Source organism: Camelus bactrianus, chromosome 17 (genome assembly GCF_048773025.1).
Source record: "Camelus bactrianus isolate YW-2024 breed Bactrian camel chromosome 17, ASM4877302v1, whole genome shotgun sequence".
NCBI lineage: Eukaryota > Metazoa > Chordata > Mammalia > Artiodactyla > Camelidae > Camelus > Camelus bactrianus.
Window position 1 is genome coordinate 27,123,896 of NC_133555.1, and position 23,311 is coordinate 27,147,206.

A 23,311-nucleotide genomic window follows, 5' to 3' on the forward strand; every position below is an offset into this window, starting at 1 on the left:
TGTTCTAAGAGAGAGAGATACAGATATGTGTTGGTTGCCCTCACAACCCTAAGAGATAAGTATTATGGGTTGTCCCATTTTACAGATGAGAAAACTGAGACTGTAAGGTTAGATAATCAAATCGTGGGGTCACACAGCTGTTAATTAGTGGCACTGGGATCTGATCCCAAGGTTGGCAATTTAGAACCCCACACCTGCTTGTAGCATTCAGCAAGCCAGCAGCCAGGTAAACAGAGAAGAATAGGTAGGAGTCGGAGGCTGGAAATCAGGATGCTGGGTTTTCGCCTTGGCCCTGGAACCCCAAGGCCTGGAGTCCTCAGGCCAGATACTTACCGCGCCGTATCTCCTGCCTGGACGGAGATACCTGCCCTGCCCCTAGCCCCGGTCCCTCCCCCTCCAGCCGCCGCTGTAACCTGATCCGCGGCGGGGTTTGGACCTCGGTCACGGTCTCACGGAGGCGGAGGTGCTCCGACCCGGGACTGTGCTCCGCCGTGAGCTCCAGCCTGCAGCAGCCGCTCCGCAGTCCGGCGCGAGGGCGCATGGCACAGAGGCTGGGCGAGCGGGCTCGGGGGCCCGCCGAGGCCACGGGGCTCTACCGGGCCGTGCTGCTCAGGTCGGGTAAGTGGGGGCAAAGCTACCCGGCCCCTGGCCTCGGGGAGAGCGCGGGAGGGCCCTGCGGGCGCAGCGCTCTCAGCGCCTGGCTGGCTAGCTCTCCGCTAGGCTCCTTGGTCCTTCTTCACTGCTCTGCTTTCCTCCTTTCCTCCCTTCTTTCATTCTGTTTAGTTTTTTTCTTCTTTGCTTGCTTTGATTCCTTCTTTCCTTCCTACGTTTGTCCTTTTGGGGATCTTCGCTTAGAGATCTTCCTCTGTATGAGTACACACACACACACAACTTTCCTGATGGCTGAAGTCCTGCCAGCTTCCACCTCTTGGCCGGCCTCTTAGGCAGCGACTCGGCCCACGCGCGAAGGCGTAGGTAGGCGTGGGAGGACGGGTAAGCCTGGTCCATGCGGTGGGGCGCAGCGAAGCAGAAGCCCACTGGTGAAGGGCTACTGACGTCCAGTGACGGGAAAGGAGGGCAAGACACAGGAAGGCGAGGAACTGTTTTTCTTGACGTATGCATTTAAGGAGAAAAAGATTTGGAAAGAAACAATGGGTGCTGATTTTTGAGGATGCCATTTATGGTAAGTGTTTTCTTCCTATGTGTCTTTTTGCTCATTTGCTGGAAGCATATATTACTTTTCTACTGAGGACAATAAGAGATGTATTTGGGGAAATGAAACAAACTTAATATACGGTCAGTATAAACATAATTTGGAAAACGCAGGGACATAGAAAGAAGAAAAAGAATGCCCACAGTAAGCGTTTTTGGTGTTTCCTTCTGGACTTTATGCTTGGATAGAGACGTTTAGAGAAGGTGAAAATCGGTCTCCTGCCGGCTCCCTGCCAGTTGAGGGCACGTGATTGGAAGATGCCAAGGGGCGTGGGCTCACGAGGCAGCTACCCTCTGCTTTGGGCAAGGAACGCACCCCACGCAGTAGTCCTGCCCGCAGAGCCCCGCAGCCAGAAGCGCGGGGCGAGCTGCCCCGTGGCCCGCACGCCGGCTGCTCTGGGACCCGTTGCCTTTCTTACTTACTGAGACTGGCTGCGCCCGGGAGAGATCCCGCCGCGGAGTTACTGCTTGGGAACTTTGAAACAAGGGTTCTCTACGTCCAAAAGCACTATCTGGCCAAGACTTGAGGACTGGTGGCGCCTTCCTGGGGGAGGGTCCTAGATCGGGCTGAGCCAGGGCAGGCAGAAAGCCAGGAGCTCTGTAACTCGAAGACGCTTATTTTAAACACCGGCTCCAAACATGTCCCTACAAAGTACTCTTCACACGCGTCTCTATCTTCTAAGATTAGGAGAAGGTATCTCTAAAATCTGAAGATCCTGTGTTCCCTCTAACCTGGAGTTGCAGCTACCAGCCTCACTCAAAGGGAAACATTTTTCTGGCAACACATCCAGAACAGCAGACATACCAAGGTCAGTCCAGGGGCCACATACTTGCCCGGTAACTGTACCACACAGCTACAAGGCAGGAAGGGAGCACGGGCGGGTTCCTGGAGCCTAGTGGAGGGAGCATTTACACTGTGCTAGGCACCGTGTCACTGACTCAGTCTTCACAATTCTGCAAGGTCACTTGTCATCCCCATTTAATAGATGAGGAGACTGAGGCTCTGAGAGTTTAAGCAGCATGCCCATGGTCCTGCTAAGGGAACTTTTCTATCCCACTAACGGGTAGAAGACACATTCAAACTTCGGTCCATCTATGCCAAGTCTGCACATCCTCGGAGTATAGTAATAATGGCAAATAACTGCTAGTCACTAGGTACTGCCGTACTCTTGGCCAAATGCTGTACATCTGTCATGTCATCAACTTCATTCATTTATTCATTCAGCCAATATCTACTGATCGCTATTATGCACTAGGCCCTATGGAAGGGCTGATAAGTAACACAGATATGTCCCTCTTCTCAGGGAGGTAAGTAGTATTAACCCCCATTTGAAACATGAGGAAACTGAGGCTTGGAAGGCAACATGACTTATTTGAGGTCACACAGCCAATCAAGGGTAGAGTTGAGATTCAAACCCCAGGCCATGTGCCCCTGCACCAGTACTCTGGCTGTCTCACACAAGAAAGAGCAAGAAGTAAGAGTAGGGGTGAGGACCCAACTGGGCCATTGAGTGAAAGAGGCAAGAGCCCCCTTCCATTAGAAGCCCCCAAGGACGGGATTATAGAATCAAACCCAAGATGGCCGCCTTTTTCATTTACAGTAGCCTCAAGTAGCCTCAAGTCATGCATCAAGTAATAGTAACAATTTCAGAAAGTGTTTCATTCCAGATTATTTTTTAAAAAATTTCTCAGTATTAAAGTGACACATACTCATCATGAATATTTTGGGAAATCGAGAATAAAGTGAGGAAGCCTTACACATAATCCCACAAACCATAATCAGCCACTGGTAACACTGGGCCTTTGCTCTGCAAGGTGTGTGTGTGGTTGTGTGTTTGTTTTACATTGCTGAGACTGTACTGGCTTTAGTCTTTAATCCCACTTTTTTCACTTGGATGAAAATCTTACTGTTTTTAAGTGCATTATTACATTAACTGCTACCAGTTTGGAGCCCTGATTCTGTGGCAGGCACTGTGTGGAGGGCTTCCCATGCCATATCTCCTTTATTCCCATGCCCCATTCTAGAGATGAGGAAACGGGAAGTTGAAGGTCACCTAGCTGTCCAGCAGTAGAGCCAGGATTGGTATCTAGGTTGACACCAGAGCCCATGTTCTTAACCACCGAGCTGGAAGGGTCACCTCTGGGGAATAATAACTCATGGCCACGAGGGGAAAGCTGTGCAGTGCTGTAGTAAAAGTCCACCTGAATTTCATTACCTGCATCTTACCTGGAGCTCAGGCCAGGTTCCTGGCAGGGAGGGAAGCGTCTCTTGGCTGCATGGACCGAGGGACACCTCCCCATGTCTGTGGGCGTCAGCAACTGTGCTTCTCTGACCCGGATGGGCAGCCATGGCTTCTGTCCCTGCCTGCCAGGTAGGGTTGCCAAGTAAAATACAGGGCACCAAATTAAATTTGAATCTTGGATACACGATGAATAATATTTTAGTGTAAGTATGTCCCAAATATTGTACAAGTATGCTTACACTAAAAAATTATTTGCTTATAAGAAATTCAAATTTAGCTGGACATACTGCCTTTTTATTTGCTACATCTGGCAACCCCACTGCTAGGAATCACGGAAATTTGCTTGGTTTGACAAGCCGTGGTCTGCCCAGGTTCCCCTCTGCACACACACACACACACACACATACACGCACACTCACACCCCCTTCCCCATGTCTTGATCTACTGTTCATTTCTTGACTGGCTACAAGTGAGTTAAAATATGCTGGAAGTTGGGGTACCCCAGGGTCCTTCTGCAGCTAAGAGACCAGATTAACCATGCCTAATTGCAGCTGGGTTGAAAGCCAGCTTTCTGAAACAAGACTCCTAGTTCTTACCCACTCCCTCACAGTTTCCTGTTTTCACGCTTGAAATCCCTCCACTGGGTAAATTCTTCCTGGTTCAAACTTGTTGTAAAGGCAACTCTTATTCTTTTTATAATCTCTCCACGGATCCCATGACAAGTTTTTCGGCCAGTACAGCTTCTCCCGCCATGTCCTTTCAGCAGAGTATGTTGGGGGTGGGAGGAAGATTGGATCCTAAGAAATGCTTTGTCAGTGGCTTCTCTGAAATCTCACTGAGACCTTGAAAAGGGGCCTTGGAGACTTAGACTGAATACAGGGCTGAGGAGGAAGTTTTGAGTTGCCATGGAAACTTCTTGTCTGATGTTTGTGGGCTCAGATAAGCTGCTCCAGGCGCCTGTCAGCTTGGAGAAAGGGAGAGCAAAATGAAAGGAAGAGGGTTTTGGAGTTTTTTAATGCAAGCTGCAGCCCCAGCCCAGTATAGATGGAGGAGAATTCCTCAGCTCCCACTCACGACTTCCTCTCCTGGTCTCCACTACCCTCTTGCATTTAGCTCCTCTGGTTCCCAAGAAAACAAACTTCAAAGGGACGGGAGGGGAGTGGGGGGAGTGTGCTCAGCCTTTGGGATCCCCCTTCAGTCTTCCACGGGGCCGAGCAAAAGTTCGCATCCCCAGACCCCTGTATTCCAGAGTCCTGCCTTGCGGGAGAATGGGAAGACCTCCACGGAAAGCCACACAGACCAAGGCAGGAGGCAGCAACTGAAGCTGAATTTGGCCATTACCTGGAGTCAACTCTTAAAAGGCTCATTTGCCCAAAAGGCCACTAGTTCCCAATATGCACAATGTACGTGTCTGAACCAGATGTGAAGGATAACCTTAGCTTGTTGGAAAAGGTTACTCCTTCCTGTGTTCTTATCTCTGTGTTTTTTTTTTTTTTCTAACAAAGGCAATATATACTTGTTGTTTGTTTTTTTGAAGCCACAAACACTACAGAAATATTGTGACAAAGAAGGGCCTACAATTTTATGCTATAGAATAGTGAATAGTGGTTCTCAGGCTCCTGGATATAAACAGATCCCCCGGGGGACATGTTAAAAATCCTGAGTCCTAGGCTCCCCCTCATAGGTTCTAATACAGTAATCTAGAAGCATGGCCCAGGAATTTCATGTTAACACTCTTTGCAAATGATGGCTGGTAATGACACTGGAGGTACGCTGATCCAGAACTGACCTCCATTAACTGCTCAGTGTATGTGCCTCCAGACTGGTTCTCTGTGTATACACTTTTTTATCTTGGGCAGGGGAAAGGGTAGAGGAATCAGACTGGAGATGATTTTGCAGTTTGATTTTCTTACCAAACATGTAGTGGGCATCTTTTGGGGGCAATACACAGATGTGCTATTGACTGCATCCCATTATGGAACTTAGCATAATTTCTCACTCATGAGGTATGGCTTGGGATCCGGTGGCTGCTGAGCTCATGCACAGTTACATGCACACACGCATGAACACAGCCAGCAAGGGGGTGCTGTTCCAAGCTCAGGGGTATGTGTCTTTGGTGTCTGGTCAACAGCAGTTATTGGGCACCTGGGTACTGGGACAGGAATACTGAAAAGAATAAGGTGAGGCCTCTGCTGCCGGCTGGCGGTCTGGTAGGTGAGCCTGATGGGTGTGGACACGGGGTGGACTATGAGAAGAGCTTTAGTGGAAGAAGTCCATGAGTCCCAGCTGCCTGGGGAAAATGGCACCCAACCTTGGGGGATTCCTGCCCAACTCTTTGGCGGTCAGTTGCTCTGGGGCTGCCATCAGTCTTCTAACAAAGGGAATGTGTTTCTTCTGTATAACACAGGGAACTGTATTCAATATCTTGGAATCACCTTTAATGAGGAATATGAACATGAATATATATATTTGTGTGCATGACTGGGACACTGTGCTGTACACCAGAAATTGACATATTATAAACTCACTGTACTTCCATTTAAAAAAAAAATTTTAAAGGGGAACACAAAGTGGGAATCGGGGGCATTGCTGACACGAGGACTCAAGTTCGTTTCTCTGGAGCGAGCTGGACTGTGGCATCTGTCTGCCCCAGGCTGTGGGCTTTTGGCAGTCCTCCTGCCCAAGGATCCCTCTTGTTCCTCCACCTGTCAGGACACTGGGACTGGTTCAGACAAGCCACTGTGGGCGCTGGGAGATGCCCCAAATACTAGTCGTTTGCACAGTGGGACAACACGTGGGTGGAGACCAGGGGCAGCGAAGAGTGTCTGACAAGAATCTGGTGTAGTCTTCCACTGTCAGAATGCAGTGAAGTTAAGCTGCAGCAGGATGCGAAGCTGGGGGAGGCACCATTCAAAGTACAGTGAGCAGAACAATTTAGGAAGAAGAAACAAAAAAGAATACACATTGTCTCCAGAAAATTGTTTTATATCAGAGAATTTGTGACCCTGTAAGTTGAAGTGGCTCTAGGATGGCAGGCTGGACCAAGGATCCCAGGACACGCAGACCTGTCCCTGACCCCTCTTCCTTCCCTCTCCCACCTCCCTGCACGCCCAGCACTCCAGCCCCCCTGGCCTCCTTCCATCACACCCAGCCCGTTCCCACCCTGGGGCCTTTCCACTAGCTCTGCCCACGCCCTGGAATGCTCTCCACCTCCCCATTCAGGCCTCCCAAAGGTCCCCTCCCCACTGTCCACCCTTCCTAAGCTCCCAGTCCCTCCTTTTCACCTCGCCCAGTCTTGCTTTCATCATATCTTAACATTTTCTTCTGTCTCCTTATTTTTCTGTCTAAACCTCACCTCGAATGTAGGTTACCTGAGCACAGGGACACTGTCTCATCACACAGTATCGCCAACAGTTGGAACAGTGCCAGGAACACAGTACTCAATAGAAGTTCATTAAATGAATAACATAAAGGCCAAAGAGGACCGAAGTTGCATTTTTTATTGAAGTATAGTTGAATGACAATATTGTTAGTTTGAGGTGTCGAGCAAAGTGATTCAGTTATAACATATATATGTATATATTTTTGCAGATTCTTTCCTATTATAGGTTATTACAAGATATTGACTATAGTTCGTTGTGCTATACAGTAAATCCTTGTTATCTATTTTATATATAGAAGTGTATATCTGTTAATCCGAAACTTCTAATTTATCCCTGCCCCCTTTCCCCTATGGTGACCATAAGTTTGTTTTCTATGTCTGTGAGTTTGTTTCTGTTTTATAAATAAGTTCACTTGTGCTATTTTTTAGATTCCACATATAAGTGATATCATATAATATTTGTCTTTCTCTGGCTGATTGACTTAGTATGATAATCTCTAGGTCCAAACATGTTGCTGCAAATGGCATTATTTTATCCCTTTTTATGGCTGAGTAGTATTCCATTATATGTATATGTGTGTATATATAAAACACAGCTTCTTTATCCGGTCATCAGTTAATGGACACTTAGATTGCTTTGTGTCCTGCCTATTGTAAACAGTACTGCTATGAACACCGGAGTGAGTGTATCTTTTGGAATTAAAGTTTGTCTTTTCCAGTTTTGTCTGGGCAGATATATGCCCAGGAGTGGGATTGCTGGATCATAAGGTAACTGTTTTAAGGAATCTCCATACTGTTTTCCATAGTGGCTGCACCAAACTACATTCCCACCAACAGTGTAGGAGGGTTCCCTTTTCTCCGCACCCCCTCCAGCATTTATTATTTGTAGACTTTTTGATGATGGCCACTCTGACCAGTGTGAGGTGATACCTCACTATAGTTTTGATTTGCATTTCTCTAATAACGAGTGATGTTGAGCATCATTTCTTGTGCCTGTTGGCCATCTGTAAGTCTTTGGAGAAATGTCTATTTAGGTCTTCTGCCCATTTTTTGATTGGGTTGTTTGTTTTTTGATACTGAGCTGTATGAACTCAAAATATGTATCTATTTTGAAAATTAAGCCCTTGTCAGTTGCACTGTTTGCAAATATTTTCTCCCAGTTCATTGACTGTCTTTCCCCTTCATTTTGTTTATGGCTTCCTTTGCTGTGCAAAAGCTTAAAAGTTTTACTAGGTACCATTTGTTTACTTTTGTTTTTATTTCTTCTGCTCTGGGAGACTGATCTAAGAAAACATTGCTATGATTTATGTCAGAGGATGTTTTGCCTATGTTCTCTTCTAGGAGCTTTATGGTATCATGTCTTACATTTAAGTCTTCAAGCCATTTTGAGTTTATGTCTGTGTAAGGTGTGAGGGAGTCTTCTAACTTCACTGATCTACGGGCAGCTGTCCAGCTTTACCAGCACCACTTGCTGAAGACACTGCCTTTTCGCCATTGTACACTCTTGCCTCCTTTGTTGAAGATTAATTGACCGTGGGTTTGGAGGTTTATTTCTGGGCTCTCTATTCTATTAATGTATATGTCTTTGTGCCAATACCATGTTGTTTTGATTACCTGTAGCTTGGTAGTATTGTCTTAAGTCTGGAAGGGTTATGCCTCCAGCTTTGTACTTTTTCATCAAGATGCTTTGGCAGTTCGGGGTCTTCTATGGTTCCATATAAATTTTAGAATTCTTTGTTCTATTTCTGTGAAAAATGTCATGGGCAATTTGATATTAGAGATTGCATTAATCTGTAGATTGCTTTGGGTATGGCCACTGTAACAATATTAATTATTCCAATCCCAGAGCATGGGGTATCTTCCCATTTCTTTCAATTATCTTCATTCTCCTTTACCAATGTTTTATAGTTCCAAACGTGTGAATATTTCACCTCCTTGGTTGGGTTATTCTAAGGGGTGTTTTTTGATGTGATTTTAAATGGGATTGGTTTTTTGCTTTCTTTCCTGACACTTCATTGTTTGTTAGTGTAAAGAAATGCAGCAGATTTCTGTATATTAATCATGTATCCTGCTGAATTCATTTATCAGTTCTAACAGGTTTTGTGTGGCATCTTTAGGGTTTTCTATACATAGTATCAGGTAATCTGCACATGATAACTTTACCTCTTCCCCTTTGGATCTGTTTTATTTATTTTTAGAGAGGGCCACGGTTAACTGGTAGATGCCAGCTTCCTTCCTAAGGGGATTAAGGATGATGACAAAAGCTAGAAAACACTTAAATAATTTCAAGTGAACACTGATTCTGAAAGTAGGAGAATGCCTCTATTATCTGTAAACACCCACATTAGCCTCCAGCAGCTACACATTCTTTATTTTCACATTCACACAGACTCATTGAGCCAAGATCTGTGGAACGCAGTTCCTTTCCAGGCACAGTGCTGCGTGCTGGGGCCCTGCTGTCAGATCGCAGTGAGTCTACTTCTCTCTGTAGGAAAAGCATAGACTACATGCTTTCACTAATGTCATCTCATTGGAGTTTTCTCTCCACCGCCCTGTTGTTTAAGACCACCCTCCACCTTTGACAGACACAGAAACCAAGGCTCAGCAGAGGCTGACACAAGGGCCATCGTGGCCCAGAGCCAGCCAGCTTCTGCTCCCCTGCTCTCTCCTGTGCAACGTCCTGTTGGCTTCTCTCTGAAGTTCAGCTGAAGTTCAGGGTATCGAGTAAGTAAGATAGATGGAGTTTTTGGCCTGTCAGTGGATGACCTGGAACTGATTCAACGTAGTTTCTTTCCCCTCCTTTTGCACTGAGCGCCGTTTTCTCTTGAGGAGTTGGGCACTGCAGCGGGAGGCTCGGCTCCCCCTCCATCAGGGAAGTACCGGGATGCATTCCTGCTGACCCTCCCGTTAGAAGCAAGGGAAATGCCTCTACATGAGCTGCCTTGCTCAGAACAAAGCTTGGCATGTTCTTATTCCTCAACAGTCTGACAAAATTGGTGTTTATTTGTGCCTCCCGGCATGTGGCTTGGACACGGTGTTCCGCATCGGGGAAGTGGCCGAGTACCAAGTGCAATACCCGTTACTATAGCAACAGTTCCTTTTTATTGATACCAGAATAAACAGGAATGCGGAGCTGCCTCACTCGTTGGCACAGTTCATCCCCAGGGCTTTAAGAACCGCCCTTTAGAGGCGGCCCTCCTTGCTAGCCTGGGACTCTCCGGTGGAGTGAGGACCCAGACACACTGCGCCCGAGTTCCCGTCCCAACAGCACAGCCGAGAAGTAAGACCATTTCTCTTCTGTCTCACCTGCTGCTGAGCTGGGTCTGGTGCCGGGAGGAGGGCGCACCGGGGTGGGGGTGCTGTCAGGGGAGCAGAGCTCTTTGAGCCCAGGTACCGGGGCTACGTCCCCTCTCTGTGAACTGACTCGGGTGTGCCTCTTGGCACCCTGGGTTTGGGAAAAGGACAGAAGTGCAGGGAGTGCCTAGACTCAGCCCTCTGTTCTTACTGATCTGTCTTCTAAATCCTGAGATGACTCTGAAGTCATGTATGATGTGACCTCACCTAAGTTCACTGTGTAAGGCTTGTAATTCTCTCACCTGATGGAAAAGGGCCCGAGTGCTGTGGGTGGCACAGCTGAGTGGGCGGGCGGCTGGGCTCAGATTCTAGAGTCTTCATTTGCTGGTTGTGTGACCTGGGAAAATCAGGTGCCCCCTCGGAGCCCGTCTCCTCCTCTGTAAAATAAGGTCTCGGTAGTACCTACCTCCTCTGTTGTGAGGATTTCAGGAGGTGGCTGTGAGGTGCCGAGCGCAGGACGCGCACATGGGGAGTGCGTGGTTATGTCTCCTGCTCACCTTTCTGGGGGATTTGGCTCCGGCACTTTGCAGTATGAGGCAAGGCTGGGCTTGGGCCAAAATTCAGGGGTTATAGGATTGTGCGCGTCACTTTTAGAAACTGCTTCTAAACCTAGCGGTTTCTCAGCTGTGAGGCAGCTCCAGTACCTTTGTCTCTGGTAGGCTTGGATCCTGAGTGGCTCTTAGCTCTGTTGGTGGTAAGTCCCGCCGGGATCTCACTGCCAGAGGCACCGTGCCACTGGTGGTCAGCACGGATGTCTGGTCTGCTGGCATTGTTCCTTTGTCAAATGCACAGTACTCTCACTAAGGACCTCCCACGTCCAGCCCTGGAACTTGCTATGGAATTGACTCGAAACCCTGAGTGCCCACTGAGACCTTACAAACAAGGAGGTCACAGCGGACTCAAGACAAAATATTCAGAAAGTTTGTCTTGAGTCATTTTCTCATGGTGTAGGGAGGCTGCACCCCAATGGACAGCAGCTCCGACGGGGCTTCCGGGCATCGGCCATGGGCGGCTGGAGATCTGGAGGAGGCTCTCAGATGCACTGTTCCTTGGTTGCTGGCCAGTGAAATAGGAATGGGCACTTTCCCCACTGGGCGGAAAAAAGCAAGAAGGGTTAGGAAATCCAGCGGCCACGCTTGTCACTTGTACTGAATGCCTCTTTCTCCTTCGCCAGAGTTATTCTAAAAGCCTCTCTTCTCCTCTGCCCCTCCACTCCATGCAATGTTGATCCAAGGAGATCCCGAGTTGTGTTCTGAGCCCGGCAGCTTGAACAGTAATGAGGAACAAAGGCAGGGGGAGGGAGGGCAGAGGAGTGAAGACTTTGACCAACACCCCCAGAAGTAAAGGCCACCAGCTGGTCCCCTCCTAAACAAAGACCAGCTGTGGGCAGACAGGCCTGTGGATTCTGGCCTAAGGCCAAAGCTGCTGGGGCTCCCTGCTGAGAGTTTGTATTTCGTATGGGATAGGAATCCTCTGGTTACCAGGCCTCCATTTTCTCATCTATGAAACAGGCTCACACTGCCTCTTGAATGGGGTTTCTTGAGTGTCCAGAGAGAGAAGAGGGATGTAAACCTGCTTTGTTGGCTGAAAGACACTTTGCATCTGGAAGACAGTGGAATGGTGGAAAGAGCACAGAACTTGGAGTCTGAAAGCTCCAGCTTTGCCATTTGTTTTGTGTATCTTTGGACAAGTAGCTTGGCCTCTCTGAGCCTCAGTTTTCTCTTTTAGGAAATGGGAGTAATAACACCCTTGGCTCCCTCCTGGGGCGATGAGATTCAGATGGAGGTCAGTGAGCCTTTATCAAATGTCACGTGCTCAACACAGGTCCCCTCAGGATAGGAGGACCACAGGTCCCCTCTGGTGAGCATCACTGCCAGGCACTGGGCTGAGCACATCACACACATTACATCATTGCACCGTCCAAACAGCCCCGTGAGTAGGTTTTAGCATTATTTCCACTATGTAGGGACTCAGAGAGGTTAAGCTATTTGCCCAAGGTTACATAGCTAGGAAGGGGTGCCGCCATGATTCAAAGCCAGTCTGTCGCCTTCAAAACATCTGCCTAAACCCCTTTGCTTTACTGCCTCATGTCATTTGTTAGAATTGATGCCACCAAAAAGACAAAACCAGAACCACCAGGGCAGGGGAGAGCCTTCGACACCTTAGGGTTCCGTAGCTGCTCTCAGGATGCACTGGCACGTGGGTCTCTCCTTATTGCTCTCCTTTGCCCGAGGGGCAGCAGTGTTTGGTTTCAAAGCTGCCCCCCTAACATTAGCCACACATGCCCTAGTGGCTGGGAAGCTCAAGCTGGGAGCAGTCAGCGATCCTAGCTGAGCCCTGCCCAGCGTGGGGCTTCTTGGGGGGAGCTGTGGGACCTCCTGCATCATTAGCAGAACCAGGGAAGAACCAAGCAAGAAGCTCCCAGTCTCTCCTCTGATCTATGAATTACCACCCCCAAAGATGAGGTCAGTCCCACATCTTAAGTGAGAATTGCTTGCCCATTGCCCATTGTACACGCAAGACACTCAGTTTAGCTGTCACCTCAGGCTCCCTCGACCCCCTTCCCTCCACTTTAGCTTGTTCCGTCTTCACAGCATCTTGACTTCACAGAGGAGAAGGGTCCAGGAGGTTAAAGACCCATGGCCCATCCAAGGTCATACAACTGCTAAGAACTGTGACCTTACTCAGACCAGACCTGCCCGTGATAGCCAGGCCAACCAGTCAGCTGAAAATCACTCAGACTAAAGCCAAGAAGCCTCATTTTTTCTTTTTCTTTATATATATATATTTTAACTTCATGATTTATAAAGTTGGTTGACTGTTGGAATCACCCCGGGAGCTTTTTAAAATCCCAAAGGCCAGGCTGCCTCCCAGGCCAATTAAATCAGAATCCCTGGGTAGGACTCAGGAATTAGAATTTTTATAACTTCCTCTGGTGATACCAGTATGCATTCAGGGTTAAGATTCACTGATTTAACCAGTAGTTTTAAGGAGAATGAGAACCTCAATCAAAAACTAGAAATGGGATTTTTTAATAGTGATGGTTAACAGCTAGCTAATGGGGTGGCCACACTGCAATTCCAGGATCCCCACTCAGTTTCATCCACAGGAGTGGGGCCCTGGAGTCGTTCGGTGCACAACCTGCCTCGCTGTATGTAGCGGCCCTGGTGGCCAGGACTTACGGAGTCCTAGACTCAGTGCTAGGCACTTGCCGAGCACCATGCAAGTATCACCTCACGAAGAAGGGTGCTGATCGAGAGCAGCTGTCACACCTACTCAACATGACGGTTCTCGCGGAAGCGGCCGTACACAGTAGGTAACGGGGGTAGGGCTGTGTTCGACGGGGACTGGAGTTGATCCAAAGGCTGTAGTTTTTGGACTCCTGCTGCAGAGGGTAGGTACACCTGCCCAAGGCTGGGCAGGGACTGAGCCGACATTCACTCAGGGTCTATGGGCTCCCCCATCCATACACCTCAGCTTCGCTCAGCTTTTCTTTGACAACCAGGGAACGATGTTCACTAGGACTCAACTTTCTCCTCAATCGGCCTGTCCTTCCCTGCCAGCTCTTCCTTGGGGCATCCATATTTTTCTTTGCACAGATGACCTTACGCTTACGTTACCTCTGCCCCATCAGGGTCACTTTCCCAAGGGGCTTGGATCTCTCAGGACACCCTAGCTGGAGAGACCTGGCCCAAGCAGCCTGGGGTGAGGGGAGTGGGGCGGAGGACTTGCCCCAGAGCAGCCACTGACCTTTTGGGGTGAAGGTCCTCACCTTGGCCAATCAGATGTTTTTCCTCTGGAATTTAATGGGAAAGACAGAGGCTGCCCATTGGAAGTAAAAGAAACCAAAGTCATATAAAAAAAACTCCCAAAACCTGCTGGAAGCACCCCCTGCCCCACAGAGCTGCGAGAATGACCTTTTAAAACTCAGGCGCAATCTTACCCCTACTTGCAATCACCCGTCCACCCTCACTCGGGACACTCTCCCTGTCGCTCCCTCACGCCACTGCAGACACACTATGCCTTTTTGTTCCCTGAACAGACCAAGCTTGTTCAAGGTACATGAGTCACACATGCTGATCCCTCTGCCCCACACAGCCTCCTTCCTTCTCAATCTTCAGATCTTAAAGGTCACCTCCTCAGAGAAGCCCGCCCGCTGCACCTGGCTGAATGAGGGTCCTCCCGGTTCCTTGAGTCTGGGCAATATGCAGTCATTGTTGTACCTGTTTGCTGTCTGCCTCCCTAGTAGAAGGTCAGCTCTGTGGAGGGGGAACCTTGCTTGCTTAGTTCATTTCTGTGTGTCCAGCATCTACTACCATACCTGGCAAATTATAGGAACTCAAACATTGTGGGATGAATGAATAATTGTATTATTATGTACTTTTTCAATAATCGTTCCTGTTATGGTTTTCTGTACTTATTTTGTATCTGGCCACATTATTGAATTCTCTCATTAGTTCCAGTTGCTTCTCTGTTAATCTATTTCAGAATTCTGGGTATAGAGTGATACCTTATGCAAATATTAATTCTGCCTTCTTTCCTGAATTTATATAATTTCTGTTTCCTGCCTGATCGCTTTGGCAACACACAGTTGTTTTAAAGATGGTGTGACTGATAACAGTTATGATGCTCTGGAAGGTTTGGGGCACACAGGGACTAAGGGCAGGCCGCGTGGGGAGATGATGGCCTGCGTGGGATGAGTCCTGAGGGCATAGAAAGGTAAGTACGTAGCTGAGAATTACTCAGTTAAGAGACCGGTAGACTTGATAATGGGAAAAGGCAGCAGCAGCGGAAAAATCTCCCCAAACTCCAGTGTGATTCAGGGTATTCAAATGCAGTGGCTTTCAGACACCTTAATCTCACAGACTAAAAAATATCTACATTTTTAAAGGGGGGGGACTGATATAGCCAACTGTTTATTTTGTCAAGTGCCCATTTTTAACTATCAAACACTGCCAGAGTCATTTTTTAAGGTTGGATACAGGAAGGATATAACCTGAAAAACAGCCTTACAAAAAAAAAGGAAGGAAATTAATTAGAATTCTCATTTTAGAAAGTTTTGAGAATGTGAATTCAAGAAAGAAATAGCAACTGTGTCTCTAGGCTCTGACACTTAATTATTGTAAGATATTTTGGACGTAGCTAGATTAACACTTTTTCCAATTTACACAGCATCTTTACAAATTAGGTCTCACTTAGCCCTCCTAAAGCGCCCTACAACAGGTAATAATAGAAATGCCAAACGTGTCTGGCAAAGCATAGTCCCTCCCCTTTGATGCCTACAATCCCCGCGGGTCACCTTGCAATTTACATGCCATCAAACCACCCTCCTTCTGTGTCTTCCAACCCCATGGTGAGCTATTACTCACTTCCAGGTTCTTGCACAAACCACCATCCCGTCTAGTTTACTGGGAGAACCCCTGTTCATCGGGGGAGAATAGCTTTCATCCTTTTCCCAGTGGGAGGGAAGCAGTGACGCTCTGTCCACAGGCAACATGGGGTTTGGTGGTTTTTAAGAGGGAGACTGAAGCCTGGTGGGTGCAGTAGGGAGACACTGGTTCCCCAAGACTCTCTCCGAGCCTCAGTTTCCTCACTGCACAACCTCAGAGGTCTTATTATCAATTACTGACAAATATTTATTGAGTGCCTATGATATACTAGACAAGAGCCTGCCAGAGTCTAGCAGCCAGTACAGGCTCAACCTCAGACAAGCAGGAGTCATGCAGGGGGCAGAGCCAGTGATTTTCACTCTAAATACTCTGTGCAGCTAGTAGCCAGGCTGTGTCACCCCATCGAGACTTTTTCTCAAGACGTCTTCCTCTCTCCCTCTCACCCACACTCACTCTCAGACTTGTTTTTGCACACTTCAAGGATAGGGAGCCAGCTCGGAGAGGAGGGAGCTGTTCTGCTCACTCAAGGAAACTGACAAATTTCAAGCTACTGTGGTAGAACTGAGGCCATCGAGAAGCCAGACATCTACATGAAAGATGACAACCCTCCCTTTGTGATTAGACATAGCAGTCCTGGGGTTTCACACACTCCTCCTCCATCTAGTGAAAGGCTGGACCTGTCCACGAGGGAATGTGGAAGTATGGACAGGGAAGTTGCACAATAAGAGGGTGCTTTTTTTCTGATAGGAGCTCATAAACAATTCTTTTTACAGGAGGGAGAAAAATGGTTTTCAAAGTCAGGCTAAAAACATTTGCACGTGTCAGCCCATCCTTTGTGACCAAGTCGCACATCATTGTGCACAGGTTCAAATATTTCCATCTCACAAGTGAGGAGACCCAGGCTCCCAAAGTCAGGTAGGCTGCCTAGGGCTGTGCAGGAGTGGGTGGCCAAGGTCCATCTAACACCCAACCCTCGCCTTCTCCTGTGCCCCTAGGGATGGGGGAGCCTATGCACCCAGCTCTGACCAACTCCCCCGTCCATCCCTACAGCCTCCATGTACTCAGAGATCCAGAGGGAGCGGGCGGACATCGGAGGCCTGATGGCCCCGCCAGAGTACAGAGAGTGGAACCCTGAGCTCATCAAGCCCAAGAAGCTGCTGAACCCCGTCAAGGCCTCCCGGAGCCACCAGGAGCTGCACCGAGAGCTGCTCATGAACCACAGAAGGTGGGAGCAGAGCTCAGCTGCCTCAGCCTGGCAGGTGCCTGGCTGGCCTGCTGGGGCCTGCGGAGGTGCCCTTCATGGAAGGCAGGCCCGGTAGTCAGCCTGGGGCTCCTAGAGGCTGGGGGGGGTGGGGTGGTCTGAGGGTGCCCTGCATGGTCACTAGCAGACACTGAGAAGGTCCACAGGCCCTGTTCTCACACCCAGCTGCCCCCCTTCGCCTGCCCTCCATTCACATTTACTGTGTGTGAGGCACCATGCCCGGACCTGGGGGGACAAGAAGGAATAGGACCCAGTTCCTGCCCTCACAGAGCAGGTGGGTGCTTTGATGGGGCACATTTGATGGGGGCACAAATGGGCCTGGGACCCCTGAGGAGGCCGCTGGGAGGGCTCCAAGATGAGTTCCTGGAAGAAGTGATGCCTCTGCTAAGGCCTGAAGGGTGGGCGGGCCTTAGCCTGGCAAGCAGGTGGGCGTGGCCGGGGAGGAAGTCTGTCCCCAGCAGCTGGAGGAGCACGTGCGAATGGACGGGAAACGGGAGTAGCTCAGAGTGGCTGGAGCGAACTGTGAGGTAGGCCCGAGGAGACTTGTGGACCCTCGGTGTGTTACAGTCCTGGAGGGGGTAGGAGTGGAGCAGGGAGGCCAGGGGGACACAATGAGAGGCAGTCTTGGACTGGGAATTGCCTCCCTGCTCACCAGCACCAGGATGAAGGCCGCAGCGCCTTCGCAACTCCCTCTATTGGCCGTTTTTGGTATTGGCACAGGCTGTGATTTTCTTTCAAGTTTTCAGCTCTGTGAAACATACCTCCTTCCAGTATCATTTTGCATCTTCGATGTTGTCCCTCCCTTCCCTTAGTACAGTTATCTCTCTGTATCCGCAGGGGATTGGTTCCAGAACTCCCCACGGAAACCAAAAGCCACAGATGCTCAAGCGCCCTATATATAAAAGGGCCTATTACAGACGGCCCTCTGTATCTTTGGAGTCAGCCAATCACTAATTCGTTTTGTGGAAATGGAGGACTGTGTATTACAACTATTTTCTCAGATTGCCTTTTAGAGTCATCCCTTGCAATGTCCAAAAACCACCACAATTTAAAAAAGGCCTAAAGACAAATCAGAGAAAATACTTGCAATATAAATGACAAAAATTAATATATATGTATCTCTTTTAAAAAAACCATCAAGAGAAATTAACACAAGACAGGTATGGTTAGTTCGCAAAAGAAGAAATGCAAATGGCTGACAAAAATCTCAAAGTCTGGTCCATGTGACTAATAGAAACAAATGAAAAGCAAGTATTTTTTGCCTACCAGATTCTCAAATATAGAAAGATTGACTAGTAGGGACAAATAGATGCTCTTGTACCCTGTTGACAGAAGTATAAACTGGATAACCTTTTCTAAGGGGCAGGTGGAAATATGTATCCAAAATCTTTTAAAAGAGCCTGACCCAGCAATTCCACCTCTAGAAACTTAACCTGAGAAAATAACCCGAAATACCTCAACACCTGGGCTCTGCAGTTAGACAGGCCTGGGTCTCCCTCAGCCCCTTCATAGCTGTGACTTAGACTGATGTCTTAAGTCCTAGGAGCCTCACTTCCTGTCTCTGTATAATGGGACAGTGATGGTTCCACCTCCCGGGACTGCCACGAGCGAGCGTTGCATGAGTTAACGGTGTAGGCTGATGTCACTTCAGGGTGCAGCCCTGACTGGGGTGGGGGGAAGTAGGAATCTCCTAATGGCTCCCGCAACCCCAGGGGCCTGGGCGTGGACAGCAAGCCGGAGCTACAGCGCGTCCTTGAGCACCGCCGGCGGAACCAGCTCATCAAGAAGAAGAAGGAGGAGCTGGAGGCCAAGCGGCTGCAGTGTCCCTTTGAGCAGGAGCTGTTGAGACGGCAGCAAAGGCTGAACCAGGTGGGTTGGGGGTGGGGGGCCCAAACCCAGCCCGCGCCTCCTCCAAGATTGTCTCCTGGCCCAGGGAGGAGCTCTGCTTTTGGCCACAGTGGACAAAAAGGAGCAAAATGACAACTCGACCAGGAAACCAGCCCCGGTCTGAGTCCTCATTCTGCCGTTCCCTGTGCTGTGTGCCTTTGAGCCAGTGGCTCCCCCTCTCTGAACCTCCGTTTCCTCATTGGCCCAATCTATTGTATGCTGATTCTGATTTCCTTCTCACAACTGCCCTGTGAGCCCAGTAAAGTTCCCATTTTAGAGATGAGGAACCTAGGGCCCAGACGAGGTAAGCAATTTGAATCAGGTGTCAGGGAGAGCACATAGTCTCGTGCTCTGTCCCCCCAGGTACCAGGATGGTGGCAAACCTGATCCTGGTTCTGTTTCCCCAGAGAGGACCCCCAGTCCAAACCCAGTGGCTTTTGAGAATGGGAATTCCCATAGCCCCCACCTACTTCGCACCTGCTTCTCTCTCCTTCAGCTGGAAAAGCCACCAGAAAAGGAGGAGGACCGTGCTCCCGAATTTATTAAAGTCAGGGAGAATCTGCGCAGAATCGCCACACTGACCAGTGAAGAGAGAGCGCTGTAGAGCTGGAGCTCCAGCGCCCCCTGCAGCCCGCCTTCGGCCCCCACACCCTCTTCCAGCCCTTCTGTATCTGGCTGCCCTGGGCCCCCGCCTTGGCACATCTGTGATGTTCACGCTGGCTCCTGTAAAATGCATTTCCCCAAGAGGGCCAGCTCCACCCCTCACCCCTTCCCCCCAAAGCTGGGGGCTTCTCAGCTCCCAGGCTTTTCCCTCTGAGCACGCATCTCTCCTGCTCCAAAAAGCCCCAGCGAGGAAAACTTTCACAAGGCCCCTCTCCCGAAGGGGCTTCTGAGCCCTGCGGAGATTTTTCTGGCATTGTTGAGAGAATGAGGCACGGCCCATCTCTGGCTGAGCAAGCCCACCATTCTGCCCAGGCCCCATCGGGCCCTCCTTCTCTGGGCAGCCCCGCTCCCAGGGCTCAGAGAACTTCCCTGCAGCCAGAGGTGTGGCAGCTAAGCAGAGCATCTCACGCCTGCCTGGAAAGCCACCGAGGGGAGAAGGGGTCAAGTGTATCTGTCCTGGGTGAGGAAGGCTCCTGTAATGCCAGGTCAAAGCATACTTACTAACCAACCAGCCTTTCCCCCCAACCCACGCCTTTATTTTCTCCTCTACCGCCCTCCTTGTCCAGGCCTTGCAACCACACCAAGCCAGGGCTGTAGCCTTCCTGCTCCTAGAAGCCTAGAGCAGTGCTTCTCAAAATCTATTGTGCCTCTGAATTACTGGGGATCTTGCTAAAAGACGGCTTCTGATTCAGCAGGTCTGGGGAGAGGGCTGAGATTCCGTATTTCTGACAAGCTCCTCGGCTGCTGGTCCGAGGACCACACCTTATGCAGCAAGGCTCGAGCATCCAGGGGTGGTAAATATTGGAAACATCATGCCTAAAGCCATCTCTGCCCCTCAATTCCCATGGACCTCTACCCTGGAGGCTCCCACCTACCTCCACAGCCCCAAAGCGCTCTTTATTTTCCACGCCACCCCAGGAACCCCGGGCCTAGGATGACTCTGGCCTAGCAAATTCTGTTATGTGACCAGGGATGTATATAATTGCCAATCTGCATTCCTTACCACACTGTTATGATGCAATTCTAGCAAAACCGCCCCCCCCAAAACAACCTTTTTTTCTAAACCTTTTCCCAAAGCCTCTGAAGAGCAAATACACAGTGATTACTGTAGGTTTTTGAAATTTAAAAGGAGTTTGAAGCCTCCCACCCTTACATACTGGCCCCACTGAATCCCCATTTCCAGCCTCTGCACCTGAGACCCACCCTCTTCTTGGTTTCTGTCACCTGGGCCAGCTCCACTGAATCCACTCCTTCCTCAAAAATTCCTTCCCCCATGAGACCAGATGTTTTAACTGTTTGCTCCTATCCCATTTTTAAAGATTTAGAGACTAAACCAAGCCTGTTTCTTTTTCCCCTGAAGAATAAAATACCTGCCTCTGATTTCATAAACTCATCATTCAAGGTGACAGGGCCATACTAGAAAAGCACTTCCTTTCACCCCACTCCCTCCACCACCCTCCATCCCGCCAAGACTGCCAGAAAGAGCTGCTGCTGAAATGCTGTGTGATACCTGGAACAAAGGTGGGAGGAAAGGCATCATCCTGGTCTTACCCCGAACGGGGCGATTGGAGGGTGACCAAAGCCATCCTCTTCCTGTGTGTGGTGTAAGCCATGGGCTGTGAATATGGACAGGCTGTGTGTGTGTGTGTGTGTGTGTGTGTTGAAGTTGAGCTTCTAAAAGGCTCTTGAATGTGACGGTCTTAGTGAGAAGGTGGTAATGCTGTTTTAAATGTCTGCCAGGTGAGAATAATGCTACAAATGAACAGTCCCTAAATAAAGACCCCTGCTTCCCCAAAGTAGTCCTCAGGGTCTCTGTTCAGACATGTGAGGAGAAGCGAGACAGAGCACCTAGGATGGTGAAGTCCCTCCAAGGGAATGCTCGGGATTTCACTCAGTGGGCCCCAGAGGTGCTCCAGAGAGGTGGCAAGTCACTGGAGACAAAGCCCCCAAAGGAGACGGGAGTTCGAGTACCACACTGTCCCGTGGAGCCACGGCAGACACGCTTGTTCACTCCCCAGTGATCAGCCCCAACTCATCTCTCCAGCCCCCTCCCACTATAGCAGCTGTAACCCAGATTCTCACTGTTCCAGCCTCCTTTACAGTTTGGGGTGACCATGTGACCAGGTATGGCCAGTGAAATTTAAGAGGAAGTCTAACAGGGGCTTTTTAGGAAAGCTTACTTTTTTCTGATAAAAGAGACAGATTGGGTAACACCTCCTTGCCCTTCCCGTCTTCCTGCCTTGAGGACGTGATGCCTGGAACCACAGCAGCCATCTTGCTACAATGAGAAAAAAGGCCAAGAGAATCTCACAGACATTGTACCTACTGTCACTTGATCAAGCCAATGCCAGCAGCCATCCTCCTCTATAGAATTCTTGTAAATAAAAATAAAATCCTCCTTGTTTAAGCCATTGGTGGTTAGTCTCTGTTACTTGCAGCCAAAAAGCATTCCTGACACCAGAAGGCCAGCCCTGCTGCCCAGAATTACCTGTAGTCTGTACTGAAAATCCAAACCCTCTTCCCCATCAGAAACCTATTGCATCAGTATCCCCAGCAGCGATGATGGGGATCTTTTTCTACACCTTCTCCATCTAGCCTGCATGGCACCAGTCTGGTATTTGGGCATCACTAATACACACATCATTCAGTAAGTATTTGTTGAGTGCCTGCCCTGTGCCAGGAAGCATGCCGTGTGCTGGGACAAAACAATCTGGATTGTTGCAGTGGCCTCCTCCTACTGATTTCCCTGCTTCTGCCCCTGCAGCCTAGTCCCAACACAGCAGCCAAGATGATCCTATTAAAATCTAAGGCAGAGTTTATCACTCCTCTGGCTCCCAGCAGAGTCCTTCCTGTGATCTAGAAGGTCCTATGTGTCCAGCTCTCAATCTCTGACCCACTTCCTATTGCTCTCCCCTTCCTCACGCTGCTCCAACCAGCCTGGCCTCCACCCACCAGGCACACCTCAGCTCAGCGCCTTTCCACGGCCAGGAGTGCTCTTCCCTCTAGAGCCACGCAGCCCACTCCCTCACTTTCTCCAGGTCTTTTTTTCGTGCTCTTTGTCACCCCATCTAAAACCTCAACATCTCCTACGCTCTTCCTATCCCTCCTGTCTCATTTTTCCTCCTTACCATTTATCACCATTTTCTACCATTTATCACCATTTAACATAGTGTATATTTTACTTATTTACCTTACATGTCTCTCCTAACAATAATATCAGCTCCACAAAGGCATTTTTGTCTGTCTCATTTACTGCTAAATCCCAACTGGCCTTCCTCCTCCCTCCTTCCCTGCCAGCAGGTGGCCTCGCCTGTGCCACTCTGGCAGTTGGGCCCCAGGGACAAGAATCCCAGCCCCATCCCACACACAGCTTTGAGAAAAGGCATTGGCCAATTAGGGCACAGGGCACACAGTAGGTGCTCAATAAATGTTGAATGAATGAGTGAGAAGCCCCTTCTCCCCCTTCTTTAGCTGCAATATGCCCAGCCTCCTCCCAGATGCAGCCATCACTATCATCCACCCACCTCCCCTCTCCACAATGCAGGGGTGTCAGTTTAGTCCAGAAGCTTTCTTTTGGCTTCTTGGACTTTTGTCAGTACACCTGGGCCCTACTGGCATTTGTGCGTGCAAAACCCACGTTGGAGCTGCGTGTGGTTCCTACACACCACTTTCTGGGCAACCAGACAGATCATCCCTGAAGATCGAGGTCAGGCCATCACTCAGTCCTGGAGACCTTGGAGAAGCTGCTGCTACAGGAGCTCTGATGTCAGACCCTGCCCTCAATGGGGAGCCAAGAGCAGCAAGCCTCGTTCTCCCTAGGCCACAGCCACCAGACCACAAGTCCTGGTCTGGGTTTGGACAGCACCCTCTCCCACGGCCGACCAGCACTAAACACAAAGCCCAGGAGAGAGACGGAAGA

At 49.3% G+C, this 23,311-nt stretch overlaps 1 protein-coding gene across 5 annotated transcripts; it reads left to right on the plus strand.

Moving 5' to 3' along the window:
* The first annotated feature begins 446 nt into the window (after positions 1-446).
* FAM107A (family with sequence similarity 107 member A) lies at positions 447-21,803 on the plus strand. 5 transcript variants are annotated; one of them, XM_045505351.2, is made up of 4 exons: positions 447-618; positions 16,632-16,806; positions 18,555-18,711; positions 19,226-21,803. In XM_045505351.2, exons 1-4 carry the CDS (start codon positions 540-542, stop codon positions 19,331-19,333), a joined length of 519 nt encoding a protein of 172 aa, XP_045361307.2. In that variant the 5' UTR covers positions 447-539; the 3' UTR covers positions 19,334-21,803. The 5 variants fall into 5 exon arrangements, with proteins under 5 accessions (XP_045361307.2, XP_074200687.1, XP_074200689.1 ...); XM_074344586.1 differs by lacking the exon at positions 447-618 and adding an exon at positions 1,166-1,183; XM_074344588.1 differs by lacking the exon at positions 447-618 and adding an exon at positions 9,960-10,117.
* Positions 21,804-23,311: the final 1,508 nt, after the last annotated feature.